We start from the raw sequence: 23,175 nt of genomic DNA on the forward strand, positions 1-23,175 counted from the left end.
CTGATGACTACGGTGTTTTTCTTTTGGCTCAAAGACAAGCAGGAGGTGTTCAAGCCCCGAATAGACGGGAGGGCACAGGAGTTAGAGCACTGTGTTCAAGAAATCACTATTATTATCACCCCCCCCCCCACCTACAACCACTGTGTTCAAGAAATCACTATTATTATCACCCCCCCCCCCACCTACAACCACTGTGTTCAAGAAATCATTATTATCACCCCCCCCCCCCCACACACACACACACACACCTACAACCACTGTGTTTTAGAAACCATGTGCAGTGACAGTTCAGTATCATCCTCCTCATCTTCATCACTAGTTAAACACACCACTGGATTATCTACCACCCATGTGATAAACATGTCATTTCTAGTCCGTCTCATCGAATCAGATCCCCCCATTCCCCCCCCACTGTGTTTGTAGTAATATACAAATGTTGAAATATCTTTCCAAACTATACAAAACTTATAAATATCAAGTTCTATTCTTAAATATAAATAACATCAAGTCAGTTTCCAGTACTTGGATTATATATATATATTAGGTACAGTACATTGTACATTCCAGTAAATACACTGTGCCCGTCCAAGGGGCTGAAACTGGTGGTTAGACATGATCTCTGAATAAATTAATTCATAAATAAATCATGATTATGTCTTCCCAGTAACAGTCATGTCTTGGCTCCTCTCGTGACTTGCACACACACACACACACACACACACACACACACACACACACACACACACACACACACACACACACACACACACACACACACACACACACACACACACACACTGCACTCAATTGACTCTTAAGTCCAAATCTAAGACTTTTACTCCTATTCTAAAAATACTTTTGGCTTTAAGAAATAGCATTATTAAACTCAAAACGGATTATTTAATATGAACCTGACATCTACCGTCTAGAGGAAACTTTAAACTCAGTCGTTCTACGTTGAGCGTACCTCTAGACGTTTTTTTCAGTGATAGAATAACATTTCTAAAGTGACAGTGCTGGGTGTCAGTTCCACGCAGATCCCTTTGCTGTGTGTCTCTTATTCCTTATTATTATATTTGAGAAGAATGAAGCCCACGTGTGGTGGGGCGTGCACGTCTATGTGAACGCTGTTAAACATCTAGACTCTGTCAGTGCAAAGCTACATTGACTTGTTAGTACAGCATGCTGTGTAGCTGGTGCTGAGACATCTGGACCAGTCAAATATACAGTAAAATATATATATAATAATGTCACTGTCACCGGATCATTGGGATCAGCAAGCCTGATGCTGTGGTGCATTAGAGAATCCCACCTGTCACCTAATATTATATATATGTTATATACATATATACACAGAGAATGCCAGGTTTTACTTCAAAATACCCTAATAGTGTGCTTATATCCAAACTTGTAAAAAGAGTAAGAAAGAATCCAGCTAAAGTGTCTGTTAGTGCAGGATTTCTCTCTTTGCTCCCGTCAGTAGCAGCGTCTTCACCAGCAGTAGCAGAGCTGTTGGAGTCCTTACGGTCACGTTCGGTCCAGACGACCTTTGGGTTCATGAAACCATTGGCAGCCATCTCTGCTGCTGGACTCTCTCTTCACGCCTCCCTTCCGGTCCCAACAAACTAACTACAGTTCTGGTGTATTGCACCAAAGATAAATCATACCGAGCTCTATTTTTCTAATTGAAAATGAAAAGGTAGGTCTTGTTTTCAAGGCGCAGAGAAACTGGAAGCCAGGTGAGGTTTCCTCCATCAACCAGAGGAAGAAGAAGAAGAGGAAGAGGAGGAGCAGGACGGAGGTCAGTGGATGTCTCGGCACATCGGGAGGTTGACGAAGATGAAGACGTTGAACTCAATGAGGATGGAGAAGGATAAAAAGATGGCATACAAGACAAGGCAGGCCAAGCCCAGCCGCCAGTCCAGAGTCCACTTGTTCAGATGGACCCCGAGAACCTGCAGAGAGGAGGGACAGACGTGGTGACAGAGAACAGAAGGTCACTACAGCACACAGTGAGTCTAATACTGAGAGTTTAAGGGTTAGAGGTCAGACCAAAGGGAGGGCCTGGTTGGACACGAGGACCAGTGGGACGTAGAAAACAGCAGTGTGGTATGGGTGATTATGTTTATATGTTATGTGAACTGCTATCTGCTATCTAATGGAAATATAGTCATGTCTTTATCTCTAACTGTATGAACCAGCAGCAGAATGACGTCTGTCCATCACCAATGAAGCCTCATGACATACTCTTTGTCCTCCTACGGAGATCTTTGTCCATGAGCAGACCTTTTTATTGTCACCAGCATTTAATAGGCCACACCTCCACCTGCAGCATTCACCTGCAGAGAGGAAGTGACCACCATCACTCCCCACTAGGGATGGGAATCCTCATCCGGTTCCAAATGGTCTGATCCATCAGAATTGTGGTCTGGGTGATATATGATGTAAAGGTAATTTCATATTAACATAACCCTATACTTCACAATGTAGCATGTTCTGGGGTCTGGGGTCTGGGGTCTGGAGTCTGGGGTCTGGGGTCTGGGGTCTAAGCTGCAGGAGGAAAAAAGCCCATGGGTTTAATGACAGCGGGTTAGGGTTAACCAGAGGGTCTGACTTTCCTACTAGCTCTCTTTAATCTGGTCAGGTGGTCTGAGGATTTAGGCCTTTCTTGTTTCCCAGTTTGTACATCCTCGATTCCTTTCCTCGCCTCCTCTCCTTACGTCCACCATCCAGAGATGCGAGCGAAGGAGGCAAGGAAGAGAAGCGAGGAGTCGAGGCAATCCATCATTTTAAAGATGATTAATATGTTGGTTGAATATGACGTGTGTCACAGCTGCATCATCTGCCATTGTTTTAAGAATGGACTTGTAAACATCACATCAGGATAATATCAGATGAACGGTTGAGATTATTCCAGATGTGTCACGCCTCTTTTATTTGTTACAGATGCTGAAAGACTTCTGCCAAGATAAACTGTTGTTTCCTCGCTTAGAGCTCCTCCTGTAAACCTCCTCAAACCTCAACATGCATTTAGGGATTGGGACACGAGTCGGAGGATGGAGGAGTGAGGAGTGAGGAGACAAGGAGACGAGGAGGCACTGATTCTGCATGTTGTGCCCTCTTTGTGTAGTAAATCAGCTGTTCGCTCCGGCTCCACACCCACATGAAAGGATGAGAACATGAAGCGCCGTCCAACCGACGTTAATATGAAATAACAGAGTTCTGTGGCTGGTTTATCTGTATCTCCATAGAACTGATGCAGAAACAATGCTTTGACAACATATATCCTCATATCACCAGGACTACCTGGAGGTTATCGATTCCTTTTATCGACGCTGCCATGTTTTTCTGACGCATTACTAAAAGACCTACGCTGCTGAAAACTGGAACACGAAGGAATGCCATGTGACACTCTCCAAGACAAGAATCCACAAGAATCCACAAGAATCCAAAAGAATCCAAAAGAATCCAAAAGAATCCAAAAGAATCCGAGCCATGAGAGGAATGCATCATAACTTTGGTATTAGTAGAATCTGATCAATTCCCGTCCCCATTCCCCTGCTATGTAGCTATATATCTATGGTTTATGGATTATGGGTACTGCTTTGAGTATTTGTAACTTTATTGATATTGTTGTTCAGTAGGGGTGACCTCTGATCTGAAGAGCCTGAGTCACACATCTGACAGTTGCATCATCAGAGTGGTGGAGAAATGTGGTTATGAAACAAAAGGATCATTCCATTCTGACTATATGGGGTCTGATTTTACATAGAATCGCTTGGTTTCTCCCAATGAATCATGATATATATTCTGTTTTGGTTTAGATATCCACCTATTAACGATACTGTTAATAGACATTTGAAAATGACTCATGTGCTTAGTGTGCATGAATAAATCACCATGTATTCAGAAATGAGATTGAGCACCGGAGCAGCATGTTGGCTGAAGCCTCATAAAGGCTCAGTAAAAACAAGGCCTCGGTTTCTAAATGATAAAAATGTGTTACTTACTGTGACGAATACTGAGGCTAGCAGGAGTCCAACGGAGAATATGAGTCCTCTGCTGTTGAGATGGATCTGAGGAGGTCCAAACACACATTTTATTACACCAAACCAAAGTGAAATCAGCAGGCTAATTAATACATAGGACGTCCTCAGTGTGAGCTGATGAACTGTGCAGGGACCCATGAATGATGTGTGGGGGTGTTTGAGTTCTGCTCCCTCATTGCTCTGCTCTGAATATCACAGACTATTGTCCCCGTGCTCCATACACACAGCTGAGCAGAGCAGCACTCACCGTGGAGCCGTAGTCGATGCAGAGGGTCTGCAGAGTCCAGGGCAGACCCAGACCCACCAGGATGTCAAACACATTACTGCCGATGGAGTTGGAGATGGCCATGTCTCCCAGACCTGAGGCAAGGAGAGCAACACTGTTAAGGTCTGAGGAGTATCAGTAAATGATACCACTTTGTTCCACTCCAAACAAGGACTGTTTTCAACTTCCTGTGTGTGTGTGTGTGTGTGTGTGTGTGTGTGTGTGTGTGTGTGTGTGTGTGTGTGTGTGTGTGTGTGTGTGTATACCTTGCCGTGCGACTATAACGCTAGCCATGCAGTCTGGGACGCTGGTGCCTGCTGCGAGGAAGGTGATGCCCATGATGACGTCTGGAATGCCCAGAGTGAAGCCGATCACAGTCACCTGGAAGCAGACAGTTAGTCTTAACATTCAGAGATGGTAGTCTCACATAAACAGCACTCTACAAAGGCTCCTCACACCAGTTTCACTGGATGGAAATAATTGGACCCAATATTAAGGTTTGTCTTTCAACAAAAGCAACAACTCCCCATACGTATTCATATGTATATCAGAAAAACATGCGATACCCTCTTCAATATCTTAAATAATACAACAGTGTGGACTTTGTACATGACGTTGCCATTTTGTATCTAAATATTGAAATGAATCTCAAATTCTACGTTTAATTATTAAAAAAAGCTCTGAGGCTGTACTCTAACCAGCACACTGCTTTCAATTCTCAAACTCCTCCATTGATCCTGTATGAGCAGCTAGTTGAAGATGGTGTGGAATATAAAGTCCTCTGCATCTGGACAAACACCTTTCTGATGTGACTATTGAGTCACTTTTCTCAAGAAATCTGATGTGAACATGAAATCTCAAGATTTCATGTTCACATCAGCCTAGTATCTCCCAGACTTTGGTGGAGTCCATTCTAACAACAATTAGAGATCTGAGGTCTCATGACAGAAACATATCCTAACTGCTGGTCCTATCTTAAGTTTCAAAGTCAGGAAAAACCCAATCTCCCTATTATATGGACTGACCATCCAGACCATGATGTAGGAGAGGCCAGCGATCCACATGGTGGCGGTGAAGAAGGAGACCATGAACCATCTCTCCCAGCGCCGCTTGGCACAGTTGGGCACGGTGAAGAACAGCAGCAGGGACAGGGGCCACATTGTGAGCCACTTCAGCTTGTTACAGGCCCCGGCTGGAGGGGCGGGGACAGAGACATGGTGATGGCCTCAGCTCTTAACAAATACTTATTGTCAGGGATCATTTCATTCAAAATGTCCTCTGTGCTGTACCTGGGACTTTGAAAGGCACCAGGGGTCCGTTGTGCTCCTCCTCTGCCTCTCCTCCCTCGTTGTTCTCGTTGTCCTCAGTTTCGTTCTCTGTCTCGTTCCCAGACTCCAGTCGCTGAAGTCTACACCTCCCATTCAGGCCCTGCGCAGCTCCGCCCATCCCGTTCTCTAAGCTCCGCCTCCCCTGAGCGGAGTCAGGGTCTCCGTTAGTGATGCGGTTGACTCGAGTCTCAGTGGTGTTGATCAGTCTTTGTCTCTGGGGGTGATGACAGAATATCAGTACAGACTACATTAAAGGGACAGTGCTATGAATCTCTCTGGATGGAGATGGAGACGTGTCTGCTGGTGTCCACTGAGCATCACTGAGCAAACTAATGTTACAGTTCAGCAGAGGAGGACGCCATTAAAGTTTACATGTGGGGCTGTCAGGAGCCTCTGGTCCAGGAGCAGATTCACACTTCTCATTATATAGAATGAGGTAGACATCTCTACACTGATTCAAAGCACTACAGGTTAGAGGACAGATATGTCTTTTTGGTTTGGGGTGAACTGTTCCTTTAAGCTTTAAACACAATACTTCCATTAAGACATCTGGACATGTGGACGTGTGTGAGTCCCAGTTAACTCCTCAGGTTTGTTTTCATTTATTCATATCCTAGAAATCAGAAGAGAAGCCTCTTGTATTTGCCAGAAGCAGAAGTTGATGTTCTTTTCTCTTCTAAACTCGGTCTGGATTAACATCCAGACTGTAGTCTGCAGCAGACAGGTGTCTGAGAGGAAACTAGAACTCATTCCACTCCCTCTGCTGTTGAACCAGGTGGGATTATTTAGTTTGAATGCATGCTTAGACTCTGGGATCCTTTAAAGTGAGCTCAGCTTTATTTGAGAGTAGCTTGGCTGCTCTTCAACTCTTCCATCAGTGTGTGTGTGGTGGACACGTACCTCGTTGATGAGCATGCGAGAGGCCATGGTGAGGCGGGTCCTGGGGGAGAAATGACTGGTGATCATGATCCTCATGCCGGCCTCAGAGAAGGACAGCTGGTGGGGGTACGCAGACAGCAGCTCATCCACCATCAGCACCGATGGCTTACAGTGGAAGTTAGCTGGAGAGAAGAAACACACACACTATCAGCTGACTGTTTACTTCTTAATCCAGCTGAAGCACAATGAGACATCAGTCAAAAAAATATGAGAGAGCAATTCTTGAATATATTGTCTTATTATTAAAGAAAGAAAGCCGTTCCTCTCTTAACCTCTGAGTGGGTGGGCCTGTGTTCTGCTTTGATTGACAGCTGTGCTGCTTAATCTATCTTAATAGCTAATTAGCATCTGAAGTGACGGATCATGCAGGTAGGTTTTTAAACTGCTCAGTGTTCTGTAGCAGAGCAGCTCATTAGCTATCCAGCCTACTGAAGATTTCTCCTGTTCTGCTGATAGATGTCTCCTTCAGACTGGAGACCAGGAGAGTCTGATGAAACCCGGACCCTCAAACAGAACCAGCCTGCAGCTTCAGTTTATCCACAGTCCCACAGTTTGGATGAAAAGCTCTGGTGTCACTGTGACCAACACTGTCACCAGTACCTTATGACTGCGTATCAATAGACTAACAGCAGTAATACTGATATGGGTCATTCAGTAAATGTTTATCTGTGTATTTATTATCTATGTATTAGTAAAGCCTTATACATAACAGAATGATATCAGTCTTCTCCTCACAGTGAGGCATACATCGTATTCAATAATCACTGGTATATAATCCATACTCAGTATCCAACGACACCCAAAGCCCAGGTATCGGTATCGGTATCAGATTGGTGCATCCTTAAACCACAGTAGGCTCATGTGATCATTCCCCCAAAGCTATACACCATCTGCCTCCCGGGATCATAGCTACACAAGTCCTGTCAGAGAGACCTGCATGAACACAGGCATTTCCTCTGCAAAGATCTGAAGATCAAATAGTCCGGGTCCCTGCTGGTTTCTGTGGGACGCCGCCCATCCCACCTCATCCAGCCTCGTCAACGGGTCAACAAGCTGACGGAGCAGGCTAGAAGGATGAGAACAGGCCTGAGCCAGCATCTTGTGCTGTTCTTTTCTGATGCTATACTCTAGCTTTGAGGCCAGAGACACAGGAAATAAACACTGGAGCCATCAGTGGAAGACCCATTCGGTTTCATTGATCCCTCTGGTGGCCAAACAGGCTGATGCAGACCATGAATGAAACCATGGCATAGTCAAAGGCCCCACTGGAAGGGAATCATTGAAAGCTACCCTCCTGCTCACGAGGAGGATTCATAGACAGACACATCCATCTGCTCGGTTAGAAGAACCAGATGCCAGGTGGCCAATCACCACTCTGATGAGCAGGTGACCCCTCAAGGCTCTGGTGTGACTGAGGGTCTGGTGTCATTCTACTCAAGTGAATTTGGACTCGTCTACACACTCTTAGAGTTTAGGAGTTACTCTGGCTCTGCAGCATCACAGGACAAGTGGACAGAACGTTGTCCATGGAGTCATCGTCACTGTCTCATCCTGGAGCTGAACATGAATAGACGCCTTTATATTTGTGTAGATGTCCGAGCACAGAGAGGATCAGCTCAGACCTACAGAGTCCTGTTAGAGGACAGAGTCAGGGTAAAGAAGGGCAGAGGGTGCTACCTTTCTTGAGCAGGACTGCAGTAGCATCACACGTGACATTGTCCTCCAGATCAGTGCTTCCTGTCAGCCCGTTGGACAGATTCACAGAGCTCCTCTTCCGACGGTCAAAGTAGCGGTGGGCCCTGCCGTTGAACCTGGACAACACAGATGATGAAGACGAGGTCACAACTTCAACCTGTAAAGATCAGATAATCAATCAACTGAGGGAATCAGCTGTTTGTGATGATGACACTCACTTCATCATGAGGATGTAGACGGCATACATGAGAATCAGGACAAGAGACTCCCACCTGCACACAGACTCAAGGTCAGCCAAATGTTGAGTCATTCAGTATATAATATATATATATTTATATATATATACACCCACACAGAGAGATCATAGGATTACTCACCAGCACACCTTCTCATCGTAGATGAACTAAAGAGGACAAAGAGGACACAGAAGGACATTAGGTGGATGCAGTGAAGCGTCTACTCCACTAGAGGTCATGACCAATCCAGAGCTCAGACCGACAGAGAAAAGGTCAAAGCGTGACCTTCAGGTTCACTGGGTTTTATTTAGAAAGCTCTCATGAGGTTTGCTCTGTAGCATCCTGGAGTGATGATCACACTGTGGCTCTACGTCACATATCACCATGGTGACGTTGTGCTGCTGACTCGTCTATTTTTGTGTACATGGTATGACAGACCACATTAGCCAATCAGACTTGACAAAGAGAGGGTTAAATGTTTTCTACACGTTAAAAGACATACATCTGATGTTTGTGTAGAGCTGGAGCCTTCACATCTTCACGTTATCAAAAGTATCAATACCTCAACGTCAAAGTACTCACTACTCAACACTTTACTCAAGTAAAAGTACTGAAGTACTGTCAGCAGAATATACATTCAAGTTTCACATAAAAAAGTATTCATTTTGCAAAATGACCCAATTTAATATTATGTCATTACATGTATGTCATTATTGGACTGTCTTTGATAATGACATGGAGGGACATTAGTGTACCAGGACCAGTCCACTCAGAGATGAGCTCTTTCTTTAGTTTGCGTACTGAGCTCATCTATTTGTCTCTTGTCTAGTGTGAACACAGTACATTCTGAAAACCTGCTGAGAAGTAGGAAGGACACAGCTTCACTCTCTCATGATTCTCCATACAGACTACATTTATACAGCCAGACACACCCTGCAAAGGTCCCCTTTAACAGTTGATGAAAGGCATGCTGGGTATTAGAACCATAAACAGGCCTTTTATGCTTCATAGTAAGTATTTCCGCTGAATCCTGTATCTATCTCTTACCACAATGAGGGCCGTGATAGAAAAGGTGTAGAAGATGGAATCTCGGAGTAGAGCCCAATGAGAGAGCTTCACTGCCTGGAAGGGAAAAAAAACAGAGATGAGAAGAATGTGTGTGCGGCTTCAATTCAAAACCCAAACATTTCTCCTCGCTGGAGTTCATGCAGCTCTGTGATACAGAAAGGCCTCTGACATTTTTATTATTATTATTATTATATTCCTTTATTGATCCCCATGGGGGAAATTCAAGTGTTGCAGCAGCTCAACTACACAGACAATAAATACACATACTATACAACTACACAGACAATAAATACACATACTATACAACTACACAGACACAGACAATAAATACACATACTATACAACAAAATAAAGATAGAACAGGAATAAAAATGTACAGTATATCCACAGGGGCGCCTGGTCAGCATGATGACAGACTGTGGTCTCCGCTGTTGTTGTACAGTCTGATGGCAGTGGGCACAAATGAGCGTCTGAAGCGCTCCGTCCTGCTCTTTGGTAGAATCAGCCGATGGCTGAAAGAGCTGCCCAGCTGCCACAGTTCCTCATGGAGAGGGTGAGAGGGATTGTCCAGGATGGCTCCGAGTTTGGCCTTCATCCTCCTCTCACCCACTGACTCCAGACTGTCCAGCTCCAGACCCACCACAGAGCTGGCTTTCCTCACCAGCTTATTAAGTTTACCAGATACTCATATAAACAGGAATCACAGGTTACCATCCATGCAGGAGCCCACAGTGCAGTGACTCACGCTGTAACACTCTCCCACACTGCCCTCGCACTCTATCAGAGGGCAGTGGAGGGTCAGAGGTCACATCTTCAATGAGCCACTCCCAGCTGTGGAACGGTTTGCTGCTGCGAGGCGGAGCCACGTAAGAGCACAACAAAGATCTGAAATGTTTGCTTGTACTCTGTTCCACTGAACCATCCGGCTTTGAAGAGGGAACCTGCTATGATGAGCCAGCTAACGGTAACAAACAGGGCTGAGGTGGAGTTACTGCACCCTGCTCCACCACTCATCATCTATCTGTGATTACATGAAGCACTGTGCATCCCTGTTTGAGCTGCAGTGCATTTACTCTTCAGAGCAGAGAGCTTATCCTTGTACTCGCTCATTTCCATGTCCATGGCATGTCAGGAAGCATCAGAGAGACGCTGCACTACACCATGTGATCTCTGTGTCCTGAGAAACACACAGCGTTGAGGAGGCCAGGCAGAAAGAGACACACTGCTGGGATGTTGTTCATGTAGCTGCTCAAGAAGAAGCAAGAAGAAATCATCCAATGAAACGTTTCCAGTGAGTATTCAGGACTGTGGAGTGAAACGAGTTAATGCTAAACCTTGTTCTTTCAGAAAGTCACATGAAGTATAAGACAAATCTGAGGTTAAAATCAGCATTAAATATATCAATCAAATCAACACTATGAGGTTTACACGTGGAGCAGATTTCCTATAAAGCTGTATTCAGGTGCAGTCGGGCTCATGGAAACATACATGCATACACAACACTGTGTGTGTGTGTGTGTCCTGCCTCCTTCAGCAGAAACATATACATGAGTCCTCTCTCCCACTTTGTGTGTGTGTGTGTCTGAATACTTAAAGGTGTCATTAGACTGTATGTTGCATTGTGTGAAAGGCCACCAGGTCACTGTAGGTCAGCTGCAGTGGTGTAACGCCGCTATGACATCATACCTGACCGGCGAAGAAGCCACACACACCGATGATGCAGAGGATGTTGAAGACTGCTGAACCCACGATGGTCCCAACACCCACATCACCTTTGGTGATGAAAACACCTGAGGAGAGAATGCACACACACACACACACACACACACACACACACACACACACACACACACACACACACACACACACACACACACACACACACACACACACACACACACACACACACACCTTGACATTTCTAGATGCAGCTCCTATAATAAACTGTGTAGCCAAAATACAGAGACCCTCAGACCCTTAAGGACAGAAATGTGACCACTGAACCCATAAAAACCACAATGTTTGATCCCACGGCCATAACTGCATAAAATCATGCATTCTATTATATCAGTTTCATTCTAAAGCCCTGGCTATGGAGCACAGCAGTGTTTGATTTTATGGTGTCGCTAACACGTTTAATCAACAGTGGCATCATGTAAACAAAAATTCTGATTAAATTAAATTCTGAATATTTGTAAAGAGACTGAGGTTCTAAGATTGAAAATGGTGTGCCACAAGGTTTAATTTCAGGCCCATTGTTTTTTGAATATTAGTGATATGTGAATCAGTAGACAACTGCCAAGCACATTTTTATGCAGATGATACCATCCTTTAGGCAAATACAGCGTCTGTGGAGCAAGCTGTGTCAAATCTTTAATGTGCGTCTGACTGTGTGCAGAAATCCTTGAGGAAACTCAAATTTAAGACCAAATATATAAATATATAAAGATATGGTATTTACAAGGTCGAGGCAGTACGATCATTCATTACATTACAGTCATTTAGCAGACGCTTTTATCCAAAGCGACTTACAATCAGTAGTATATTACATATCATTCACCCATTCACACACTGAAGACAGGCTACCATCAAGGTGCCACCATCAGACTCTAACTAACATTCATCATCCAGTCCACACCGATGGCAAGCCTTCGGGAGCAACTTGGGGTTAAGTGTCTTGCCCAAGGACACATCGACTGCCGAAGCCGGGTATCGAACCACCGACCCTCTGATTGGAGAACTACCTTGCTCTCCACTACGCCACAGCCGCGATCACGAGGAATACAGCATTCGGTCCCGGAATTGAACCTGTCACAGATTACTAGTATCTGGGCCTTTGGCTAGATGAGAAACACATGAGTTTGAGCTCACAAAGAAGTCCTAGATTAGGGTGATACTTTGTATTTGCACTACACTGAAACAATCGACACAGTCAGCCACAGCTCTCTAGGTCTTAGAGCTCCCTGCTGTGAACTACAGCAGAGTGTGGACTAGTTTTCTCTCAGGGAAAGACACTGCCTTCTTATTGGACATTGCTAGGGGAGTTAGCACTGTTGCTCACTTCTCTTTTAAAATAAAATCCATTGGTCATCACACTCACTCAAAGGAAAGTGAATACCTTGAAACTGCTTAGATCAATAATGAGGTTGGTAAAATAGCATTTAGTTTTCTCATATTAGAGGAGATATTGTAATTAGACAGGTATGTGTTGATCTCTTTAAGTGAATGCTACATGTTGTGGTTCATTCACAGACATGGGTGTTATTCATTGTTTACATTTCACATCTCTACATTTTATCGTTTCTATTGTTGTTGTTGTTGCTATATATTCTTCTGGCCTGTATGAATGTTGTTTCTGCTGTAACAAAGCTCCCCTAAATAAACAATGGATGATACTGAAAGCCATGTGTGTTTACTGCTCGTGTCTTTGGATCAAACTGTAAAGTATCCATTAAAAGACATGCATGTTTCCTCCCTAACGCAGCTCCAGTGTTATGGTTGGGTGCTTGTGGTAAATACCTATGATGGATGTGAAGAGCTCAGGAGCCGAGCTGCCAGCAGCCATGAAGGTAGCACCTGCTACGTCCTCGCTGAGCTGGAGGCGCTGCAAGAAACAAGTGAGAGACAAAATAAAAAGCTCATGTTTAACAGGAAACAACCGCTGCCATTAGAAATTTGTGAACCTAACTCTAACCCTGAGCCTTGGCTGATCATACTGATCTCCTAAAGCCTGCGTATGGCCCACTGTGTTAACACACTGTGAACCTGGGAGTTCATCAGTCAATGTCAGAACCTGACGGCCAGTCGGTCCCAAAGAAGGAAACTAGATTTGCCCAACAATAAATATTTCTATTTTTATTCAACTCTCCTTTTTACTGGGAGCCAGTATCACGTTGTTTATTAAGATAGAAACAGGAATATGTTTAGATACAAGATATACATATTAACAGATAAGTATTCAGCTGTCTTGAAGAAAGCCTGGGAGACAAGAAAAGAAACGTTTATTAGAGAACATGTATGATTTGTGACTGATGTCTTCTACATGTGTACCTGCAGATGTGGCTGCATGTTCTGATGTTTGATATATGGCAGTATATCATCATCATGACTCACACAGCCCTGATGAAGTAGATTAGTGTTGTGAGTGGTGAACATGACCGTACACCTAAACTGATATAGATTATTTTAGTGTCTAAATACGTCCACAGCAGAACATTGCTTTGTTCTATCTACTGCAGTAAAACACTGACTATGGAGAACCTCATCACTACTGTCCCTTTATTCAATAACACCTGCATGCTCTTTTTGTGGCTAATTCCCTATTTCATATTTAATGTTATGTATTAATATTTAAGATTTGAAATGAAGTCAAAAGGACTATTAGAACATCCCATTCATACCTCACACAACTTCTCCAGCGAGGGGACGAAGTAGTCATCACAAACGAGGGCCAGGGCACAGAACACGTAAATGGTCTGTAGAGAGAAAGAGAGAGGGAGAGAGAGAGACAGAGAGAGACAGAGACACAGAGAGCGAGATGGAGAGAGCAAGAGGGAGAGAGACAGAGACACAGAGAGAGGGAGAGAGACACAGAGAGAGGGAGAGAGGGGGAGAGAAACAGAGAGAGGGAGAGAGGGGGAGAGAGAGACAGAGACATGGAGAGAGAGAGACAGAGAGGGAGAGAGAGAGGAGAGAGAGAGAGAGGGGGAGAGATAGACAGAGACACACAGAGAGAGAGACAGAGAGGGAGAGAGAGAGACAGAGACACAGAGAGAGAGGGAGAGAGAGAGACAGAGACACAGAGAGAGAGAGAGAGAGAGAGAGAGAGGGGGAGAGAGACAGAGACACGGAGAGACAGAGAGAGAGAGAGGAAGACAGAGAGGAAAACATGTTACAGGGATCCATGAAGTATGACCATGTGACCTGATATGATTTAAACATATGGTATGATATTGTACAGTATAAGTACACTGATATTTCCTCCTCCCATGTCTTCTCTTACATTCATTCTCCTCTGAACAAACGTCTTCGTACCCTGATGGAAGCTCTAACTGCTACATTAAAGTTTGATGTCCATTATCATGAAAAATGATTCGAGTCATTTAAAGCTAAACACTCAAATATATAATCCCATGAAAAAACAGTGCAGTGCACTAACAAATCAGGCATATAAAAAAACATAACTATGTACATTTTTAAATGGGGAAGTTAGTTTTCTGATTTGCACATGCTGGCCTACTAAAGGATGGATATGGCTTCTGCCATGAAGAAACATGGAATGACACTCTGGGATCAAGTTACAGAACAACATGTGACACATAAAATTATATTATAAAGTCATATTACTTTTATTCATTTTAGACAACATCTGGAAGGGTTCAGGTAAATGTTTAGTTTTACCTTTATACTTAGTTTGCATAGTTTTGAAATGTGTGAATGTTCGAGCCTATCAACAGTGGGTGTGTTGGGTAGAGACTTCAGATATCAGAACTCTTTTGTTCCTATCTCTCCCACCGTTTATGTTTAAAGACCTGATTTTAAGGCTCTGCATGGAGAAGCCAGAGAGGAGAAACAGACAAAATGCAGAGAACAGTACAGAGAAGAAAACACCGTGAGATACATGATCATTTTACTTTTTAGTCGTTCTAACAGTTTTCCCTTTTTGTGTTTTTCTGAGACCCGTTATATGTTTTTTGAGGCGGAAACGTTTCCTCTCATCCAAGAGATGGAAACCTACCAGTCTTTTAAGTACATCAACAGACCTTATGAACTTGGTTATGTCACTGAAATAAGTGTCACTCACTTTGACAGACTTTTTGAATGTTTCATCAAGAAAGTAATTAATGTCTTCTAGGGAGTATAGATCTGTGTTTCTGTTGGGAGTTCCGCTGATAGATATTGTGTCTGACTCAGAGTCATAATCCATGTTTTCTCCACATGACACCTGGCTGTTAGAAACACCCTGTTTCTCATTGGTGCTCACAGTGAGACTTGTGGAAGCTGCTTCTTCCACGTTTTCTGCTGGCTGGGGTTGTGCTTCAGTGTCTGCAGACTGAGATTCCCTGTTCTCTGCAGCAACAGAAGCCTGTTGTTCCTCAGCTTGGCTCTGCTCATCTTCCTCCTCCTCATCCGTGTCCCTAACCTCAGACTGTGAGTCAGTTACACCAGTTACAGTTACACCAGTTACACCAGTTGCACCAGCCGGAGCGGCAAGAGGCGCGGTGCCCGCGTCAGCGTCAGCAGAGCCGGCCTGCTTTTTATGCGGACATGCAACCCGTTTGTGTCCAACATCTCCACACTCAAAAACACCTGAGCTGGCATACAGCATGTAGGAGCCGTCACCGTGCTTCACTCTGAAGGACACCTCCAGTGTCTGTGACGGGGAGTCCAGAAACATGAAGACCTGCCGCCTCAGAGACTGAACGTGCTTCAGTTTGGGATCTTTACATCCCAGACTCACCGTTTTTAAACCACTGGCAAACTTGCCAAACCTAGGCAGCTCGTTCTCTAACGACTCGTTGGGGATGAACGGAGGAACACCTGATACGGTGATCCGTGTGGAGGGAGCTGACAGCGGGGACACCTGCACCAACGTGTCCCTGATGACCACTCCGCTCTCTACCAGCTGATACACACCAGACACGTCCTTCAGGAACACCACCACCGCTTTGTTCATTCTGGATGCAAAGCAGAGTTTATCGTGTCCTACCTGCTCCCCGACAGCCAGCAGCACCTCCTCCACAGAGACGCTGCTATCAACAACACCTCCTCCACAGTGACACTGCTATCAACAACACCTCCTCTATAGTGACACTGTTATCAGCAACACCTCCTCTATAGTGACACTGTTATCAACAACATACTAAGAAAAGAGATCATATTACTCCAGTATTAGCTTCTCTGCACTGGCTCCCTGTTAAATCAAGAATAGAATTTAAAATTATTTTACTTACCTACAAAGCTCTAACTGGTCAGGCACCGTCTTATCTTAAGGAACTTATAGTTCCATATTACCCAACTAGAGAGCTACGCTCAATCAATGCAGGGTTACTTGTGGTTCCTAGAGTATATAAAAGTAGGATGGGAGCCAGAGCCTTCAGTTATCAGGCTCCTCTTCTGTGGAACCAGGTTCCAGTTTCAGTCCGGGGGCAGACACACTCACCACTTTCAAGAGCAGGCTTAAGACCTTCCTTTTTGATAGCGCTTATAGTTAGGGCTGGTTCAGGTTCGCCTTGGTCCAGCCCCTAGATATGCTGCTATATGCCTAGACAGCCGGGGGACTACCTAGGATACGCTGAGCTCCTCTCTCCTCTTCTCTCCCTCCTTCTTTATGTATTAATCTCCTATTTATGCACATTACTGATTTTGCTTCTTCCCCGGAGTTCTTGTGCTTTCTCGCCTCGCAGGTTCCCAGGAATCGGGGTTATATTTGGACTGTCATCGTGCCACCTACTGAGGCCCTGCTGACACCCACTACTACTACCACTATCATTATTAGTCACATTACTATTATTATTGCCTGTACTATTACGCTTATTGACTTACTTCTACCCTGGAGTCTTTGTGCTTTCTCGCTTCGCAGGCTTCTATAAATCGTGGCTGTACCTGGACCGTGGATGTGCATCCTGCTACGGCCCTGCTGACACCGACTGCTACCACCATTATTATTATTACTAGTCACATTACTATTACTATTACCTGTACCATTAAGCATTTTAGCTTTACTCCCACCCTGAAGCCCTTTTGCTTTCTCGTTCTGCAGGTTTCCATGAATCGTTGTGGTACCTGGACCGTAGTCGTGCCTCCTGCTGTGAGCCGACTGACACCCACTGCTACTTCGATTATTATTATTATTAGTCACATTACTATCCCTATTTTCATGGCTATAATTCTACTGTAATAATTGCTGCTGTTATTATAAGTAGTCTTATTATATGAATCATTTATGTCATATACATTGAATGTGTTGTATCTAAGAACTGTTATGCTGGTCATTCTGTTCACATGACATCTATTGCATTCTGTCCATCCTGGGAGAAGGATCCCTCCTCTGTCGTTCTCCCATAGGTTTCTTCCTTTTTTCTCCCTGTTAAAGGGGTTTTTTAGGGGAGTTTTTCCTGTGCCGATGTGAGGGAAGGACAGAGGATGTCGCATGTGCACAGATTGTAAAGCCCTCTGAGGCAAATTTGTAATTTGTGATTCTGGGCTATACAAAATAAACTGAATTGAATTGAATTGAACAACACCTCCACAGTGACGCTGTTATCAACAACACCTCCTCTATAGTGACACTGTTATCAACAACACCTCCTCCACAGAGACGTTGCTCTCCGGCGGGACTATCCGCACTCCCTGCCGGATAGACGGAGGAGGCGTCTCGGAGGACGCCATTCCTCCCAACAAGCTCCTCGACACAACCACCGATCACTCAAACACAACTCAGTGAAACTGTTAGAGACTTACCTGATCATGCACATTAGACAGGTGATGAAAACCAGTAGAAACAACCAAAGAACAGGGACATAAACCAGTTTGAATCTCCGCGCCACTCACACATCCACCACCACCACCACTCACACCGGAAACTGAAAGGGAGGGAGAGAGGAGAGGGAGAGAGGAGGGGAGAGGAGAGGAGCAGGGGAGAGGAGGTTTTTGGTTTTTAAAGTCCCTTTAAAGTTTATTGTTTCATTGCAGGGAAACACTATATCACTGCATTGGACAAAATAAAATAAATTTAAACAACTCATAAAGTACAGGAAATAGAAAAAGGTTAAACTGATCACAAATTAATGATCAGCTCTCCCTCCTCCCCCACGGAGCATAAAACCCCCCAACAGCCCAAATGCGGCAGAAGGCCGTCACATTGTCCATCATGTGGTAGTAAGTATGTTCCACCCTGAGTCGGGCCTTCAGCAGCCCCTTCAGAACCGGAACCAGCTCCACACTGCCAACACTCTGAGCCCGGTTCCTCCGTGTCAGCCAGATGGCCAACTTAGAGACACCAGATAAAAAGTTCACCAAAGTATGTGTGTGTTTCCTCTTTGCAGTATACTGCGGACCAAAGATGAACAAACGAACAGAGAACACCTCCCCGAGACCCTGGAACCACCTTTTTAAAAGTTCAAACATAGCTGACAGTCGAGGACACTGAACAAATAAATGTACAAGACTTTCACTCTGAGAGCAGAACAAACACCCCCCCCCCCAGCTCAGGATCAAGGTGCGCTCTGTATCTGTTCGTAGCTATCGCTCCGTGTACAACTCTCCACTGGAGGTCTGCTGTCCGCTTCTCAACGGGCAGCTTGTACAGAGACCGCCAGCTGCCTTTCGGGGAAAACTCTGGACCAAAAAACTCAGTCCACCTCGACTCCTTCATCCCTGCCAAAGAGCGCAAGTTCCGAACCTTGACGCAGGTCTGGTAGACGGCTTTTTTTCCCCAAGTCCTGAAATTTGTCCAGGTGTGGGGTTGTAAAAGTGAGCAACTGATTTTCTCCTTCCTGCCACTCCTCCACAGAGGGGGTGATTGTCAGAGAGGGGAAACAGTACTCAAAACCGTCATACCACTGATCACACAGAGTCCGGTCCACGACAAACGCTCTCTGGGATACCGACAGGGCGGCACAGACTTCCTCCACCACTCTGTTGATCAGCCTGACTGAGGTGATGTTGCTGCTTCCTCTCAGGTTGTCCACCGATGTCGCTGTCATCTTTAACAGATGGCCCAGTTTGGTGCAGCCACCCTCTCTGAGACGGGCTTGCAGGCTGGCAGATTGCAGTGTTTTGGCCTTTAGAAAGGTGTTAAAGAACAAAGGCTCCTCAAACAACCACATTCCAGGAACCTCAATGGTGGCGCGTTTGGTTTTGAGTATCTGCCATGCCTGCAGTACGGAGCTGTAAAAAGGTGTAAGTCCAGTGGGGTCCAGGTTCTCCAGTTGCAGGAGGAACAGCTGCTTGTCGTAGCCCAACCGCCCGGCTCTCCTCAGCAGCAGTCAAGCTGTGTCAAGCCAGCTTGGGCCACAGTTGTACAGAACTCTTTGAGCTGTCCGGAGTCTGAAAGAGGCAATTTTTGACTGGATGTCAATCAGCCCTTGGCCGCCTTCATCAACCGGCAGGTACAGAGCTGCTGCTCGGACCCAGTGCCGGCCAGACCAGAAAAAGTCCACGATGGCACTTTGTATGTCTTCCATCAGGCCCCTTGGTGGCGTCAGAGCGATAAGTCTGTGCCAAAGAGTCGAGGCGACTAAGTTATTGGCCACCAGAACCCTTCCTCTATACGACAACTGGGGTAGCAACCATTTCCATTTAGACAACCGAGCGCACACTTTCTCCTTCACTCCCTCCCAGTTCTTAGCTTGGAAGCCCTCAGTGCCTAAAAACACTCCCAGCACTTTCAATCCCTCTTTTCCCCACTCAAGTCCACCAGGCAGACTGGGCACTGCCTGTTCCCTCCACCGTCCTACCAACAAAGCCTCACTCTTAGCCCAGTTCACCCGTGCTGATGAGGCCTTTTCGTAAGAGGACAAGGTGTCCTGTAAACAATGAATGTCCTCCTGACTGGAGACAAAAACACATACATCGTCTGCATAAGCAGATACAGTAGGAGGACGGTCATGACTGGAGGACCCCGGCAGTGAGAGACCACTGAGCCGACCTCTCAACCTGCACAGCAAGGGCTCAATGGCTAAGCTATAGAGTTGACCTGAAATAGGACAGCCCTGTCTTATCCCTCGCTGTACAGGGATTGGCCGACTCAGCCCTGCCCCTGTCTTCACCAAACACTGAGCACCACTGTACAATAAGGCAACCCAAGCCATAAAACCATCACCAAAACAGAAAGCCCTAAGTGCAGAAAACAAATAAGAGTGATCCACCCTATCAAAAGCTTTCTCTTGATCCAGAGACACAATCCCAAAATTTACACTATCATTCACACACAAGTCCAAAGTGTCTCTCATGAGGAAAATGTTGTCCATAATTGTCCTGCCGGGTACACAATAAGTCTGGTCTGGATTTACAACCAAGTCCAGGATGTCCTTCAGTCTATTTGATAAGGCTCTGGAAAGCACCTTATAGTCTGTACAAAGGAGGGCTACTGGCCTCCAGTTTTTAAGTAAAGCCAAGTCTCCTTTCTTTGGCAACAGGGAAAGAACTGCTCGCTGACAGGAGACAGGAAGTGAGCCTGCTCTGAAACACTCTGTTAAAACACAATATAAATCAGGTCCAAGGGTACTCCAGAAACGTTTGAAGAAGTCAGCGGATAGGCCATCAATCCCTGGTGCCCTTCCCGATGCCATCTGGTTGACAGCAGCTGTCAGATCCTCCAGAGTCAGCTCACAATCCAGAGCAGCTCTCTCCTCTGGGCTGAGCTGAGGAAGCCCTTCCAAGAGCTCCTGCCGACACTCCATGCTGCACTGTTCCGCCCCAAAGAGATCAGCGTAGAACTCCATGGCATGGTTCCTCATCTCGCCCGGACTGGTGGTCACCCTGCCTCCAGGAAGCCTTAGGCAGGTCATCTGCTTCCTCTGTGCCACCGATCTCTCCAGGTTGAAAAAGAACGAGCTCGGGGCGTCCATGTCCTTCAGCTGGAGGAAGCGAGCCCTGACAAGTGCTCCCTTCACCCTCTCCTGCAGGAAGGAGCTCAGCTCTAACCTCTTCTCCTGCAGCAGTTGACCAGCAGCAGGATCTGAGTCCCTGCGTAGTCCCTCCTCTATGTCCCTGATGCTGGCCTCAAGCTTTTGAACTGCTGCCTTAATCTTGGAAGTGGAGTGGGAGGTGTACTGTTGGCAAAAAACACGAACTTGTGCTTTTCCAACCTCCCACCACAGCTTCAGAGAACTAAAGTCAGTTTTCCTGCTTTTCCACTGCTGCCAAAAGTTCTCAAAACTCTGGCAGAAAACACTGTCTTGCAGCAGCTTGTAGTAGGATTTGACCCTTTGACCTGGTGTGTCGTGGACCAAGCAGTCAAGACACAAGGAAACAGGTTTCTAATTCAAAAATGGGTTTATTTTCCCAAAACTTATTCAAAAACAATCATATACAAATAAATTAGTTAACAGAGTTATAGGGCCCCAAAAAGGAAGTCAACAAAACATAATTAAGGACTATTAAGGACTAAGCCTAACAAAACAAGACATTAACTCCATTCACCGGCCCCCAGAATGAAACTGGGGGAAACTTATATACTGGCTGACCTAACCAACAAAAGCATACAGGGGAGGAAAACACAGACAAAACCTAAAAAGGTAACAAAAATGCCCATATCCCCCCCATGATGTCAGAGCTCTTGGTCTGGTCCTTGGCTCAGGCCTCTGCATAAAACCAGGCTCCACCCTCAGCCCCATCTTTTGTTAGACCAGGAAGGGGAACTCAGCAGCCAGGTAACTCAAAACAAAGAGAAATTCATTAATACAACTTAATCAACCAAGTAGAAAGATGACAAACCAAAGTAATCTAAACGTGTGTGATACTCTAGAAAACAATGTAATGTCCAAGGTGCTAATAAAGTTATTTTAAACCAAACAAACTGATAGTGTTTTCATGTACTTTTAAGTGACTGCAAATTAAAATAACTATGATGTGAGTGAGTGTGTTACACCTTTCATTGTGGTGCTGTGGCCACCACATGGTGTAATGATCAGATCAACAGTGATGAGGTGGTGGTCAGTGAAGCCAACTGGAGTTATACTGCTGTGGAGTAATCTGGAGCTGAGACTGTGTGAAATGTAGATCCTGTCTAGTCTGGCTGCATTAACCCTGTTGTTGCTGACCCTCACCCATGTGTACTGTCTGGATTGTGGGTGTTTTATTCTCCATGCGGCTAACAGGTCCAGGTGTGTGATGACCCTGTTGAGGCTCTGTGATGATTGCGGATGGGGTTCCTGACTGGTCCTGTCTACGGTAAAATCTAAAGTACAGTTAAAATCACCACCAAGAACTAGTTGATCTTGCTGGTAATTCCTAAGCTCGTTGTCTAGCGTGGTGAAAAAAGCCACTCTGCCTGTTCCCTGGTTTGGGGCATATATGTTTACAAAGCAGAAGATAGAGCTCTCTATTTCTGCCCTGACAATAAGCAGCCGACCCTTCACCACCTCAGCAGAGGACAAGATGGTTGCTTTAGCAGTTGGTCTGAACAGCACAGCTACCCCTGCACTAATGTTAGTGCCATGGCTGAGGACACACGACCCATTCCACCATAAACCCCAATCTACATCGTCTGATGGCAGAGTATGTGTCTCCTGCAGAAACAACACATCAACCTGTTTTTGGGTAGAGACTTCCGATATCAGAGCTCTTTTGTTCCTATCTCTCCCACCGTTGATGTTTAAAGAACCGATTTTGAGGCTTTGCATGGAGAAGTCAGAGAGGAGAAACAGACAAATTGTATCAAGCAGAGAGCAGTTCAGAAAACAAAACACCGTGATATACATGATCATTTTACTTCTTAGTCGTTCTAACAGTTTTTCCTTTTTGTGTTTTTCTAAGACCCGTTATATGTTTTTTGAGGCGGAAACGTTTCCTCTCATCCAAGAGATGGAAACCTACCAGTCTTTTAAGTACATCAACAGACCTTATGAACTTGGTTGTGTGGCTGAAGT

At 45.2% G+C, this 23,175-nt stretch overlaps 1 protein-coding gene across 1 annotated transcript in view; it reads right to left on the minus strand.

Moving 5' to 3' along the window:
• Window positions 1-1,744: 1,744 nt before the first annotated feature.
• Window positions 1,745-23,175, minus strand: part of LOC129095444 (sodium/potassium/calcium exchanger 3-like) — a 58,991-nt gene continuing 37,560 nt past the window's right edge. The window contains exons 6-19 of the mRNA XM_054603878.1: window positions 13,981-14,055; window positions 13,100-13,184; window positions 11,267-11,370; window positions 9,560-9,634; window positions 8,654-8,679; window positions 8,495-8,548; window positions 8,259-8,392; window positions 6,543-6,703; window positions 5,604-5,856; window positions 5,340-5,506; window positions 4,581-4,695; window positions 4,297-4,409; window positions 4,011-4,076; window positions 1,745-1,955 (exon numbers count right to left, since the gene is read on the minus strand). Of these exons, the coding sequence (XP_054459853.1) occupies window positions 1,803-1,955; window positions 4,011-4,076; window positions 4,297-4,409; window positions 4,581-4,695; window positions 5,340-5,506; window positions 5,604-5,856; window positions 6,543-6,703; window positions 8,259-8,392; window positions 8,495-8,548; window positions 8,654-8,679; window positions 9,560-9,634; window positions 11,267-11,370; window positions 13,100-13,184; window positions 13,981-14,055 (1,581 nt within the window). The 3' untranslated portion in view covers window positions 1,745-1,802. The remainder of the gene's footprint in view (window positions 1,956-4,010; window positions 4,077-4,296; window positions 4,410-4,580; window positions 4,696-5,339; window positions 5,507-5,603; window positions 5,857-6,542; window positions 6,704-8,258; window positions 8,393-8,494; window positions 8,549-8,653; window positions 8,680-9,559; window positions 9,635-11,266; window positions 11,371-13,099; window positions 13,185-13,980; window positions 14,056-23,175) is intronic.

This window comes from Anoplopoma fimbria, chromosome 9, assembly GCF_027596085.1.
Source record: "Anoplopoma fimbria isolate UVic2021 breed Golden Eagle Sablefish chromosome 9, Afim_UVic_2022, whole genome shotgun sequence".
Lineage (NCBI taxonomy): Eukaryota > Metazoa > Chordata > Actinopteri > Perciformes > Anoplopomatidae > Anoplopoma > Anoplopoma fimbria.